The sequence below is a fragment of the Juglans regia genome, chromosome 4, assembly GCF_001411555.2.
Source record: "Juglans regia cultivar Chandler chromosome 4, Walnut 2.0, whole genome shotgun sequence".
Lineage (NCBI taxonomy): Eukaryota > Viridiplantae > Streptophyta > Magnoliopsida > Fagales > Juglandaceae > Juglans > Juglans regia.
The window spans coordinates 22,882,183-22,897,392 of NC_049904.1; the positions used below are offsets into that span (position 1 = coordinate 22,882,183).

At 34.6% G+C, this 15,210-nt stretch overlaps 2 protein-coding genes across 2 annotated transcripts; both read right to left on the minus strand.

Moving 5' to 3' along the window:
• Positions 1 to 1,249: 1,249 nt before the first annotated feature.
• On the minus strand, positions 1,250 to 4,273 carry LOC118348247 (putative disease resistance protein RGA1). Its single transcript, XM_035689401.1, has 2 exons — positions 1,596 to 4,273; positions 1,250 to 1,476 (listed from the first exon to the last, which is right to left on the minus strand). The coding sequence occupies exon 1, from the start codon at positions 4,221 to 4,223 to the stop codon at positions 1,596 to 1,598; it is 2,628 nt and encodes an 875-aa protein (XP_035545294.1). The 5' UTR covers positions 4,224 to 4,273; the 3' UTR covers positions 1,250 to 1,476.
• A 7,383-nt stretch (positions 4,274 to 11,656) lies between these two features.
• On the minus strand, positions 11,657 to 14,678 carry LOC108981356 (putative disease resistance protein RGA4). The gene is made up of 2 exons (XM_018952471.2): positions 12,001 to 14,678; positions 11,657 to 11,881 (listed from the first exon to the last, which is right to left on the minus strand). The coding sequence occupies exon 1, from the start codon at positions 14,626 to 14,628 to the stop codon at positions 12,001 to 12,003; it is 2,628 nt and encodes an 875-aa protein (XP_018808016.2). The 5' UTR covers positions 14,629 to 14,678; the 3' UTR covers positions 11,657 to 11,881.
• Between the last annotated feature and the right edge of the window lie 532 nt (positions 14,679 to 15,210).

Sequence of the window (15,210 nt, forward strand, 5' to 3'; positions counted from 1 at the left end):
CTTATCATGATGTTTACGAATGTCAAGGGATGAGGCATCGCGTAGCTGCACCATCCTCACCAGTAGCTGCAACATCTGCTCCACCAAAGGCACTCAAGCACGGCAATACAGAATAATCTAGAAGATTTTATTGTTACAACACGTGTCATCACTTTATGCAATTCTGAGCATTCTGTTATGAAAAGAATATTCTTTTCTATGTGTATAAATACCACCCCGATGCACTGTATTGAAACAAGGAAGAAATACAGAGAACATTCTTTCCATTCTATTCTTCAGCTCTTTGTGTTTTTTCACATAATGTTTTTAACACTATGTGATTTGAAATGGTTATATTGTTCGGAGGGAGGGAGATGAGATAAAACTGAAAAGAGAAAAAAATAAAGTGATTTGAAATGATCTAACAGCTAAATCATTTGGTTATGGCATTAAAAATTTAAACCACAACTAGTAAAAAGACACTACAATTAGCAAGGGGTCACTGGGTCTTTGATAATCTTTTTTCCTTTTCCTTTTGTCAAGTCTGGTTAGTGGGTGTTTGTTATTACTCTCTCTTTTGCTTAATTTCAGTCCTACCGGGCCAAAGTAAACTTTTTTAGCTGTCATCTCTCACTTATTAATCTTTTGTTTTCAATTTTTTTTGGGCATCAATTTGGCCTATGGGTGTATATTAATATCCCTTGTTTTATTTGATTGGAGACTTACTTATTCCTTGCCCCCTAAATCATGCCACGTTTATTGTTATTTTTTAAAATTGAAAAATGTCAAATATTATAACCCTTCGTATTTTCTTATTTGCATAATTTACTTTTTCGACATGAATGCATAATCTATTTTGTGAACTCTCATTGTGGTGTCCCTACTTGTAGCTCCACGAAAATTTTGATAAAGAGGATGAAAGAGTAAATTTGGTTTTTTGAATTGACATGTATAAATGAATTGAAAAAAAAAAAGATTTTATAAATTAGGAGTGAAATATATAGTTGCAGCTTTTAATTTCCTTGTTTCTTTCGAGACAGAAATGCTTATAGCACGCAGATGGAATAGGGTAAATTTGGTTTTGAATCTATAGATTTACTCCAAATTAGTAAGATGCCACAATCTATAGATCTTCTTCTTCTTCCTTTTATATAATGAAGATCAATTAATCTTTCAGACAAAAGTTACTAACCAATTGAGCAATACATTCGAATTTCAATGGAAATTGGGATTTTTTAAAGAAATAATAATAAAATATCAATCTCTGCAATAGTACATTATTATTCCAATACATTATTATTCCCCACATGCATTTACGAAACCAACAGTACACGTGAAGCATTTTATACATTGAAAAAAGATAGATATAGGTACCGAAGCAAATACATTATTATTCACCAATCCAAATAACATATATATATATAGGTACCGATCAAAGCTATGTCCGTTCAAGCTGGCATTCACTTCGACTCATGGCTCGTCGAATTAAGGCCAAAGCTGCAAATCCATGCGCATAGATATATAAAATTTAAGAGGAGAGTAATAAAACTTAACATATATAATATGTGATTATAAAAATGATTTACGATTGAAATAAAAAGACAAAATCACATTACCTAAGCATCTTCTTCATCATCTTCACCTTTTTTAGAATCCTCATCGTCTTCTTGATCATCTTGATCATCTTCACCTTTTTCAGAATGCTCATCATATTCTTGATCATCTTCAGAATCGAGTTCGAGCTCTGGTATGTTAGACCAGTCTTCTAAACGAGTAACAAGTTGAGGACAATCTTTAATCTTCACTTTTCTTAATGTTTTCATATGATGAATCCCCTCCGGTAGAGATGATAGCTCATCGCATTCAATGATCTCCAATGAGTGAAGTGATTTCAGAGTTGGTAACCACTCTGGCAACGCATTCAGATTTTCGCAGCCATTGATATGTAGCTCCTTTAACGTGTTTGCAGATCCTAGGAGCCATTCGGGTAAAATCTCCAACTTTGGTAAATTTATTATATACAAGATTTGGAGTCTCAAATTGAGGTCTTGTACATCTCCTCCTCCTCCTCCTCCCGTCAAATCTATTTCTTCACAATCACAAATGCACAATGACTCTAAGGCTTTTAGGTGCTTGATAATAGGTGGCAAAGAGGTCAAACTATCACAATCCACAAAAACCAATATACGAAGGTTGGTGAGGCACCTGTCCATCTGTGGAAACAAGCATTCGAGTCTTGGACATTCCACCACAAATAAAATCTGAAGAGAATTAAAGCAACATACTCCATTCACGAACAAGCATGTATCTTTTGTTGAAATCCCAAGAAACCTAAGGTTGATCATGTTCCTCATATCTTTGGGCAGTCGTTCAAGGTTTCGACATCCACCAAGTAACAAGGTTTGCAAATTGTGTAACTTGCAAATGGAATTAGGAAGCTTCTTGATCGACAGATTATTGGATAGGTCAAGATATCTCAAATGCTTTTGAGTACCAATGGAACTTGGCAAATTCTCAAAATTTGAACCAGGTATAGCTAGCACACGTAAAGACTTGAATCTTGAGATGCATGCTTCAACTGAGGACACGTGTGGTTTGGTTCGGTACATGATGCTCCTCACATTAGCTAACTTGTTCGAAAACTTTGAAACTTGTTGGTCACTAGATGAAATTGACAAATGATGAACAGTCGAGGCCATGTCTTTATTGTCAGAGTCTATTTCCAACCACTCTTCATGGCCAATAGAGAGCACAAGATCATGAACGAGATCATGCATTTTGAAGGTATACATATCAAAAATAGGTTCATCAAGATCTTGGAAGAAACATCTCGACATTAACTCTTTAATGTACAAGTCTCCAATATCTTCCAACTCCTGTTTTTTGTAAACAGGTAATTGGAGAATTAATCCATGTGCCACCCATTGTTCAATTAACAAGAAATTATTGAATTCATGATCCTTTGGGAAATTAACGCAATAGGCAAAGCATCGCTTCAAATGAATTGGCATTTGATTATAACTCAATCGCAATGCAGGTAAGATGCTTCCTTCATTTTCTTCTAATTCCCAGATCTCGCTATCTCTCACAAATTCCCACTCTCTTTCATCGACTTTCGAATAAAGTAGACCACCTAAACTCTTCACGGCCAATGGAACCCTTTTACACTTTTCCACTATTTTATCCGCAATTGATAAGAGGTTTGGATATCGTTTGTCTTCTCCTTCCTTGAATGCACATTTCACAAACAGAGACAAACAATCTTCTTTTGATAGACCTTCTAAAGAATGTGTGTAAATAGGGTCTAAAATGGAAGACACCTTGTGACTACGTGTTGTTACAACAATTACACTTCCATGCGAACCTCCATTAAGCAAATCTATCAATTCAACCCATTTATTTCTATTATCATTCCTGACATCGTCTAAGACCAGTAGAAACCTTTTATCCTCTAAAAGTTCTCTCAATCTAGTCTGCAATGTATCTTCAGTACTTGAATTCTTATTAACTTTACAACCAGCAGATTTTAGGACTTCTTCCATCAATCTTGTAACTCTAAAATCCGTAGAGACACAAACCCACATTTTCAATTGAAAATGATTAACTACGGTCTCATCATTGTAGACCAACTTGGCAAGTGTGGTCTTCCCCATACCTCCTAATCCAACTATGGAAATTACATTAACATTTCCATTGGCCTTCATCAGAGGCTCTACGATTTTTTCTTTGTCCCCATGCCTACCGATGACCAATGATTCAACACTGGAATGAGTCATTTCCCTCCACATGGGCATGACATGCTCATCTTCACGTCGTTCAATGAGATTAAACTGATTCTTATTAGCTTTAATCTCATCTAACCTCTCTCTAATGTCCTTGATTTTGTGAGCCAGTTTTAAACGGGATGGAAGTGCCATGGAGGAAGAAAAGAAATGTCGTACCTTTGTACTAGTGCTTCCGTATGCTGTAATCGCTTGCTTCCTTAAAGCGTTGTACTCAATTTCATCTATCACATCATCTGCATCATATAAGATATCTTTGAGCTGCCACAGCCAGTCCCTCAGCACGAGATTGCTTGCTTGCTTGTCTTCAGCATCCAAGAGCACGATTTTGATGGTGGAAATAGTGCGCTCAATCTTTTTCAGGTCAGTTTGGAGGCCCCAGGCCAAGCAAAGCTCTTGATATGCAAAGGACCCTAGTTTCTCCAAGACCTTTCCTGCGAGGCCAAAGGCAAGATCAACCATGTTTGCCAATGGAATTTGCAAAACTGGAATGGGGGTTGTGCTTACAGAAATTAAGCTCGTGAGGCTTCTCTTTCATACAGTTAACTCTTATATATATAGTTAATTCATAAAAATTATATGCAAAAAGATATTTCAACTATTGTGAGGTAAAATGTAAGTGAAGATAATGCAAATTTCTTAACCTGCAGACACAAGTATCATTTAAATGCTTTTCTTTTGTTTTATTCTTCTTTGGCTTTTTTATTTTTCCCCAACTTTAGAAAAGAAAAGGAGTTTTTCTTAATTGGTCTATTAATTTGGGCTAATACAAATCATTTTGGATTCTTCGGTCAAGATGTGGCCATTAGTTTTAGTCTAATTACTGCCATATATTCTCAACAGATTTCCATATTATTCTTTAAGTCGAATATATTCTATAATTACTACTCCAATGTCATCAATGTTTGGGTTCATATATATTGCTTGTATTGGACAACATTTAAAAATGAGGTCGACAAGTTATGCTTATCTCTATCCGCATTACATAAAAGTATTGCTTGTATAGCATCTTGTCATATTTCGGAGGCTTCGGTTGGCATAAAGAACCTTGCCTTTCCCTTTTTCCGGAAGAAATTCCAAGTTAGATGTCCATGCATATGGGAAACATATCGAAGTTTGCTTTTTCTTTTTCCTTTCTTCCCTTTTAAGGAAGGCATATATAAATGGGTGGCAAGTGCGAAATAGACTTGGGAAAGTCATGCAGGCATCTGGATTTGGCCAAGCGACAAGCGTACGTGTTGGCAAGGGTACGTAAGGTTCAAATGACCTTGGCAATTTATGACATTATTGCCATATGCAAAAAAGAAAAAAAACATGTTTTTGTCATATAAAATAGAGAACTACTATGTCTACTCAACGGCCTTTTGGTATATTATTTGCTGTTTTGCCAAGTCTTGGTTTGAGAACAAATTAACTCAAAAATTCAACTCAAAAGAAAAAATAACAGGCACGTAAGTTTATAAAATCACTTTTGTACAATTAATTCTTGTATGGGTGAAAATATTTTGGGGCAAAAAACTTAGAATTTCATTGCAAAAAGGTTTTGACAAAGCAGATTACACATGTATGGAAGTGAATTTATTATGCATGCATATGTATATATATAATTATATATATTTTCTTCAGATTATGGATAACTACGTACGTTAGTGTGCGTTATTATTCTAGATTAAAATAAAAGATTGCGTGATATTGGAAATTTATTCAGCCTCGACTAAAGATACCTCCAACTCAGTGTCGTCATCATCTTTCAAGTCTTGTTAGCATAATTTCAGAAATCTTACTAATAATAATAGAAAATGTCATAAATGAACTTTCATCCACAGATGTTAAAATGAAATTTTCAAAATTTGAGCTGTCACTCAGAATGATATTAAGTGTTTTCCTTTGTTCTTTTAAAGTTTGGACATTCAATCTTCATGTGACCATAACCTGAGCAGTCATGACACTTAACCTGAGCAATAGACTTCCCTTTTCTTGTTTGAGGAAGTGAAGACTCATAGGTTTGCAAGGAACCTACTAGTTCTCCAACCTTAATTGCACCCAAGTCTTTACTTTCCTCTATGACAGTAACTTTTGGGCAAAATCTTTCAGGCAAAGATCTTAGGACCTTCCTCACCACTCTCGAGTCCTCCACCTTCTCGCCGAGATTGAACCTAAAATTTACAATATCGTTAAGTTTAACATAATAATCATTAAAGCTCTCATCTTTCAGCATTTTAATCTCCTCAAACTTTGAGGTTAGTAATTGCAATTTAGATTTTTTTTTTTTTACAATTCTTGTTCCCTCATGCGTGACTTCCAAGATATCACATACTTCTTTAGTCACCTCACACATAGAAATTCTTTTAAATTATTCATAAGACACCACCATAAAATCTGAATTAAGTCCCTTGATATTCCAATTACAATTGTAAATCTCATCTATAGTCCATGTATCAATGGTTGTCTTGGGTTTAGTCCATCCTCGTCAACTGCATACCACACACGTTCATCCAACGATTTAAAGAAATCTCTCATATGTACTTTCCAATATGCATAATTTTTCCCATCAAGGTGTGGTGGGGCTGTTAATCACAACATGATTAACGACGGCACAAATCATACTCGAATGAGTGAACCACGCTTTAATGCCAATCGAAATTACCCAGTACCCCTGTTTTGTATTACTACGTTCTACCAATTCAATCAACAAATTGGTTAGTGATCAATAATGAAATAATTTTATAATCAATCAAATAATAAATAAATAAAGTGCGTTACACCAAATTTGGTTACAAAGGAAAATCCTTTAAAGAACTCTCCAAATGTAAAACCCTATGGGGCAGCCAAACCCTGAAAAGTTAATTTTATTATTTGAAAACTGCTTATAAGTATTTCTCAATTACAAAACCTTTGCTAATTGACTCTCTTACTTGATTAGACAAACGACCCGTGCAAAAGCAGCCAGAACCTCTGGCAATTTTCAAACTAGTGACTTCTCTCCTGGTACTCCAGTGGCTGAATTCAATCAATCAGACTCCAACATGAAGTAAGCACATCCTCAATGAGACGAAAAGGGAAAAAATAACTAATTTTCTCAGACTCAAGCACTTGGATCACTTTCCGATCTCTCCAAGTTCTCAAAATAAATGATCAAGATCACCATCCAATTGAAATCTCAGTCATAAATATTCTGATTAGTATTTGATTTGTAGTAGGACCTTCTGATAGGAATTTGATCTGCAGTAAGACTCTGTTGACGGAAGGAATTTGTTGGGAACAATTTTGTTGACGGGTTTGTTGACACCTGGTGCTAAATCTTCTTAGTAGATACAAATTTCTTCAACTAGATAATTCCTGACTTTTCGAACTACAGTCGTACACACTCTTGACTTATCCAAAACATTATCTCATAACTTCTTGATATAATTCAAATGTTTATAGATAAAGATAAAATATTTTATATTCATCCAACTAACTTAACAACAAATCTATATCCATCTAGTCTCCTAGTTCTAGTCGAAAACTTGCATTTAAAGTTTCTTTTGAGATAGAAATGCTTACAGTCATGCAAGCATGCAGATCAGAGAGGGTAAATGGGATTGATGAGAAATTTCGATTTCGGGCCCGTTTGGTAACTAAGGTATTCTACATAATCTTAGATGCTCTTTGGATAGTGAGATGAGCTAAAATGGTTTTAGATAAAAGTTGAAAATTGAATAAAATATTGTTAGAATATTATTTTTTAATGTTATTATTGTTTTGATATTTGAAAAAATTGAATTGTTTATTATATTTTGTGTGAGAATATGAAAAAATTGTAATGATGAGATGAGATGAAACAATTTTAATATCATTTCCACGATATTAACTTCAAACAGGCAAGAGTGTAAAACTCCTTTTTACATCATCCAATATAAAACTGCCACGTCATAGCTCCATGAAAAAAACTTTGCATGTACTTATTGTAATTCTTTGCTTGGATTATGAGAATATGGAGTGAGAGTTATATTTCAAAAAACCTGTCTACTAGTCTTATTTGTGTGAGAGAGAGAGAGTTGGCTTCATGTATTTTTCTTTCTTATCTACATGATTATAGTGATTGATAATATTATGTAGTTGATCTCTAAGAAAATATGTACATTAATTATTTTGCAATTTCCAAGATGAAAACCAGATGATCTCAAACCACTTTGGCTGCTCTTCTACTTTTGCTCCCCAACGGTGTTCTCGACGACCTAAGATTGGTTGATCTGAATTGGACTTAAAAGAAGAAATTTGATGAAAGCAGCCGGCTTGTTGGACAAACTGACTCTAAGAAACAGGCCAATAACCGTTCGAGCTCCTGTCAGAAAATATTATCTCCATGGTGGTAACTCTTCATGAGGACACTAGTAGTATTATATTGTCGCACTAAAGAACTACATGGATGCTCAAGATTAGTATTTTGGTGAGATTGGAATTGGTACTCAATCCTTCTCAAAAGTTCATTGTGGTATTCGACACTCATGGGAGTTCTAATCTTTCGGTGCCCTCTTCCAAGTGTTATTTCTCAGTAAGACCTGATTTGGATAGTGAGTTGATTGCTTACGGAGATTGAAATCTCGATTTCCTGAGATTGGATTAAATTGGTGCAGGAAGTACTCTGCAAGAGGGGAGGTAAGGTTTCTTTTTCATAGAGCTATGACGTGGCAATTCTGTATTGGATGGTGTAAAAATGAGTTTTACACTCTAGCCTATTTGAAGTTAATATCCTGGAAATATCTATTGCCCATGAAGAGTGGTTGGAAATAGACTCTAACAACAAAGACATGGCCTCAATAGTTTGTCATTTATCAATTTCCTACAGTGACCAACAAGTTTCAAAGTTCTCGAACAAGTTAACTAATGTGCGGACCATCATGTACGACGAACTGAACCACACGTGTCCTCAGTTAAAGCTTGCATCTCAAGATTCAAGTCTTTGCGGGTGCTAGCTATACCTGGTTCAGATTGTGAGAATTTGCCAAGTTCTATTGGTACTCAAAAGATTTGAGATATCTCAACCTATCTGATAATGAATCAATCAAGATACTTTCTAATTCCATTTGCAAGCTACACAATTTGCAAACCTTGTTTCTTCATGGATGTTTTAACCTTGAACGACTGCCCAAAGATATGAGGAACAGGAATAATATCAATCTTAGGCTTCTTTCAGTAACAACAAAAGATACAAGCCTGGTCAAAAATGGAGTATATTGCTTTAATTCTTTTCAGATTTTATCTGTGGTTGGTTGTCCAAAACTCGAATGCTTGTTTCCACATATGGACCGGTGCTTCACCAACCTTCTTTCATTGTCTTTTTGGGAATGTGAAAGTTTGACCTCTTTGCCACCTATTATCAAGAACCTAACCGCCTTAGAGTCATTGTACATTATTATTCACCAATCCAAATAACACACACACATATATATATATATAGGTACCGATCAAAGCTACGTCAGTTCAGGCTGGCATTCGCTTCGACTCGTGGCTCGTTGAATTAAGGCCGAAGCTGCAAATCCATGCATGTAGATATATAAAATTGAAGGGGAGAGTAATAAAATCTAGCATATATTATATGTGATTATAAAAATGATTTACGATTGAAATAAGACAAAATCACATTACCTCATCATCTTCACCTTTTTCAGAATCCCCATCATCTTCTTGATCATCTTCAGAATCGAGTTCGAGCTCTGGTATGTTGGACAAGTCTTCTAAACGAGTAACGAGTTCAGGACAATATTTAATCTTCAGTTTTCTTAATGTTTTCATATGATGAATCCCCTCCGGTAGAGATGATAGCTCATGGCATCTAGTGATCTCCTCCGGTAAAAACTTGAATGTTATTCAAATTGATAGATATCATATATACATTCACTAGAAGTGAAACAAAATAAACTCACAATAAATAAATATCTCACAATTTTAATGTATCGACCCATAATTATCATCATGCAAGCTTTAGTTTAATTGAACAACAAAATCAATTAGATAACATGACATAAAATTAAAAGAAAATTTTATGATTTTATAAAAATGAGCCCTTATGAGATACCTAGTGCATCATTGCAATCAAGTTTTTGGACAGGATAATCCCAAAAATTGCACAATTTTCAATTAACTACCTTATATCATCTATGACTCCACCAAATAAAAATCTTCCTTTGGGCTGATTGTTATTCACATGGATTTAGATGTAATTAGATGCAATTCACTAAATTTCACCATTTTAGGCCAAGGAGAAAATTTTCATGATAGAAGTCACTTAAGCGATATATCACATTAATTTCTCTAAGCCATATGTATGAATTGGAATTGAATATTTAAAAAAATAATTATGTATATAAATAAGAAAATATTAAATGACGTCTATTATAGAGATATTAAGAGAAATAAATTTTTAAATTCTTTTTTTTTTTGAAAAAAAAAATAATTATTATTATATTTTATGATCTGAATCAAGTCAGATTTAGTGACCCTATCAACCAAGTCATTCAAACAGGTCGGGTCAACTGGTCAAGCAAGTCAAGGTCAATGGTCAAACCGTTCTGGGTCAACCCATGGACATGGGTCTTGTGATATGATTCAACGGACTTAAATCCAAAGGTTTGAAAGGTTGGACCTAACATATGGGTCAGACCATTACTTCAAGCCCAATTCTTATATGAACCCAATTTAAGAAAATGTTGTTTAATAATATTATGAATTTTTTTAAAAATATTTAAAAGAGTTAAAACAATTATGTGAAAAAAAAAACAAAAAACTTAAGTTTTTTCACATTATTTTTTGAACACTTAAATATTTAAAAAAAAAAAAAAAGAAAATCCCTAATATTATTAAATAACAATTTCTTAATCACGAAGGGAAAAAAAAAGATACAAGAAGCTCCCACCGAGATCCCCCTAGCATTGACTATAAAGATATAAAAAAAGCAAGTGATTTACCTCATACAAAAGCCCCATTAGAATAATTATATTGTTCGGAGGGAGGGAGATGAGATAAAACTGAAAAGAGAAAAAAATAAAGTGATTTGAAATGATCTAACAGCTAAATCATTTGGTTATGGCATTAAAAATTTAAACCACAACTAGTAAAAAGACACTACAATTAGCAAGGGGTCACTGGGTCTTTGATAATCTTTTTTCCTTTTCCTTTTGTCAAGTCTGGTTAGTGGGTGTTTGTTATTACTCTCTCTTTTGCTTAATTTCAGTCCTACCGGGCCAAAGTAAACTTTTTTAGCTGTCATCTCTCACTTATTAATCTTTTGTTTTCAATTTTTTTTGGGCATCAATTTGGCCTATGGGTGTATATTAATATCCCTTGTTTTATTTGATTGGAGACTTACTTATTCCTTGCCTCCTAAATCATGCCACGTTTATTGTTATTTTTTAAAATTGAAAAATGTCAAATATTATAACCCTTCGTATTTTCTTATTTGCATAATTTACTTTTTCGACATGAATGCATAATCTATTTTGTGAACTCTCATTGTGGTGTCCCTACTTGTAGCTCCACGAAAATTTTGATAAAGAGGATGAAAGAGTAAATTTGGTTTTTTGAATTGACATGTATAAATGAATTGAAAAAAAAAAAGATTTTATAAATTAGGAGTGAAATATATAGTTGCAGCTTTTAATTTCCTTGTTTCTTTCGAGACAGAAATGCTTATAGCACGCAGATGGAATAGGGTAAATTTGGTTTTGAATCTATAGATTTACTCCAAATTAGTAAGATGCCACAATCTATAGATCTTCTTCTTCTTCCTTTTATATAATGAAGATCAATTAATCTTTCAGACAAAAGTTACTAACCAATTGAGCAATACATTCGAATTTCAATGGAAATTGGGATTTTTTAAAGAAATAATAATAAAATATCAATCTCTGCAATAGTACATTATTATTCCAATACATTATTATTCCCCACATGCATTTACGAAACCAACAGTACACGTGAAGCATTTTATACATTGAAAAAAGATAGATATAGGTACCGAAGCAAATACATTATTATTCACCAATCCAAATAACATATATATATAGGTACCGATCAAAGCTATGTCCGTTCAAGCTGGCATTCACTTCGACTCATGGCTCGTCGAATTAAGGCCAAAGCTGCAAATCCATGCGCATAGATATATAAAATTTAAGAGGAGAGTAATAAAACTTAACATATATAATATGTGATTATAAAAATGATTTACGATTGAAATAAAAAGACAAAATCACATTACCTAAGCATCTTCTTCATCATCTTCACCTTTTTTAGAATCCTCATCGTCTTCTTGATCATCTTGATCATCTTCACCTTTTTCAGAATGCTCATCATATTCTTGATCATCTTCAGAATCGAGTTCGAGCTCTGGTATGTTAGACCAGTCTTCTAAACGAGTAACAAGTTGAGGACAATCTTTAATCTTCACTTTTCTTAATGTTTTCATATGATGAATCCCCTCCGGTAGAGATGATAGCTCATCGCATTCAATGATCTCCAATGAGTGAAGTGATTTCAGAGTTGGTAACCACTCTGGCAACGCATTCAGATTTTCGCAGCCATTGATATGTAGCTCCTTTAACGTGTTTGCAGATCCTAGGAGCCATTCGGGTAAAATCTCCAACTTTGGTAAATTTATTATATACAAGATTTGGAGTCTCAAATTGAGGTCTTGTACATCTCCTCCTCCTCCTCCTCCCGTCAAATCTATTTCTTCACAATCACAAATGCACAATGACTCTAAGGCTTTTAGGTGCTTGATAATAGGTGGCAAAGAGGTCAAACTATCACAATCCACAAAAACCAATATACGAAGGTTGGTGAGGCACCTGTCCATCTGTGGAAACAAGCATTCGAGTCTTGGACATTCCACCACAAATAAAATCTGAAGAGAATTAAAGCAACATACTCCATTCACGAACAAGCATGTATCTTTTGTTGAAATCCCAAGAAACCTAAGGTTGATCATGTTCCTCATATCTTTGGGCAGTCGTTCAAGGTTTCGACATCCACCAAGTAACAAGGTTTGCAAATTGTGTAACTTGCAAAAGGAATTAGGAAGCTTCTTGATCGACAGATTATTGGATAGGTCAAGATATCTCAAATGCTTTTGAGTACCAATGGAACTTGGCAAATTCTCAAAATTTGAACCAGGTATAGCTAGCACACGTAAAGACTTGAATCTTGAGATGCATGCTTCAACTGAGGACACGTGTGGTTTGGTTCGGTACATGATGCTCCTCACATTAGCTAACTTGTTCGAAAACTTTGAAACTTGTTGGTCACTAGATGAAATTGACAAATGATGAACAGTCGAGGCCATGTCTTTATTGTCAGAGTCTATTTCCAACCACTCTTCATGGCCAATAGAGAGCACAAGATCATGAACGAGATCATGCATTTTGAAGGTATACATATCAAAAATAGGTTCATCAAGATCTTGGAAGAAACATCTCGACATTAACTCTTTAATGTACAAGTCTCCAATATCTTCCAACTCCTGTTTTTTGTAAACAGGTAATTGGAGAATTAATCCATGTGCCACCCATTGTTCAATTAACAAGAAATTATTGAATTCATGATCCTTTGGGAAATTAACGCAATAGGCAAAGCATCGCTTCAAATGAATTGGCATTTGATTATAACTCAATCGCAATGCAAGTAAGATGCTTCCTTCATTTTCTTCTAATTCCCAGATCTCGCTATCTCTCACAAATTCCCACTCTCTTTCATCGACTTTCGAATAAAGTAGACCACCTAAACTCTTCACGGCCAATGGAACCCTTTTACACTTTTCCACTATTTTATCCGCAATTGATAAGAGGTTTGGATATCGTTTGTCTTCTCCTTCCTTGAATGCACATTTCACAAACAGAGACAAACAATCTTCTTTTGATAGACCTTCTAAAGAATGTGTGTAAATAGGGTCTAAAATGGAAGACACCTTGTGACTACGTGTTGTTACAACAATTACACTTCCATGCGAACCTCCATTAAGCAAATCTATCAATTCAACCCATTTATTTCTATTATCATTCCTGACATCGTCTAAGACCAGTAGAAACCTTTTATCCTCTAAAAGTTCTCTCAATCTAGTCTGCAATGTATCTTCAGTACTTGAATTCTTATTAACTTTACAACCAGCAGATTTTAGGACTTCTTCCATCAATCTTGTAACTCTAAAATCCGTAGAGACACAAACCCACATTTTCAATTGAAAATGATTAACTACGGTCTCATCATTGTAGACCAACTTGGCAAGTGTGGTCTTCCCCATACCTCCTAATCCAACTATGGAAATTACATTAACATTTCCATTGGCCTTCATCAGAGGCTCTACGATTTTTTCTTTGTCCCCATGCCTACCGATGACCAATGATTCAACACTGGAATGAGTCATTTCCCTCCACATGGGCATGACATGCTCATCTTCACGTCGTTCAATGAGATTAAACTGATTCTTATTAGCTTTAATCTCATCTAACCTCTCTCTAATGTCCTTGATTTTGTGAGCCAGTTTTAAACGGGATGGAAGTGCCATGGAGGAAGAAAAGAAATGTCGTACCTTTGTACTAGTGCTTCCGTATGCTGTAATCGCTTGCTTCCTTAAAGCGTTGTACTCAATTTCATCTATCACATCATCTGCATCATATAAGATATCTTTGAGCTGCCACAGCCAGTCCCTCAGCACGAGATTGCTTGCTTGCTTGTCTTCAGCATCCAAGAGCACGATTTTGATGGTGGAAATAGTGCGCTCAATCTTTTTCAGGTCAGTTTGGAGGCCCCAGGCCAAGCAAAGCTCTTGATATGCAAAGGACCCTAGTTTCTCCAAGACCTTTCCTGCGAGGCCAAAGGCAAGATCAACCATGTTTGCCAATGGAATTTGCAAAACTGGAATGGGGGTTGTGCTTACAGAAATTAAGCTCGTGAGGCTTCTCTTTCATACAGTTAACTCTTATATATATAGTTAATTCATAAAAATTATATGCAAAAAGATATTTCAACTATTGTGAGGTAAAATGTAAGTGAAGATAATGCAAATTTCTTAACCTGCAGACACAAGTATCATTTAAATGCTTTTCTTTTGTTTTATTCTTCTTTGGCTTTTTTATTTTTCCCCAACTTTAGAAAAGAAAAGGAGTTTTTCTTAATTGGTCTATTAATTTGGGCTAATACAAATCATTTTGGATTCTTCGGTCAAGATGTGGCCATTAGTTTTAGTCTAATTACTGCCATATATTCTCAACAGATTTCCATATTATTCTTTAAGTCGAATATATTCTATAATTACTACTCCAATGTCATCAATGTTTGGGTTCATATATATTGCTTGTATTGGACAACATTTAAAAATGAGGTCGACAAGTTATGCTTATCTCTATCCGCATTACATAAAAGTATTGCTTGTATAGCATCTTGTCATATTTCGGAGGCTTCGGTTGGCATAAAG

Bases quoted from the DNA above. Each gene is read 5' to 3' on its own strand.
- LOC118348247 (XM_035689401.1), bottom strand. From the start codon at position 4,223: ATGGTTGATCTTGCCTTTGGCCTCGCAGGAAAGGTCTTGGAGAAACTA.
- LOC108981356 (XM_018952471.2), bottom strand. From the start codon at position 14,628: ATGGTTGATCTTGCCTTTGGCCTCGCAGGAAAGGTCTTGGAGAAACTA.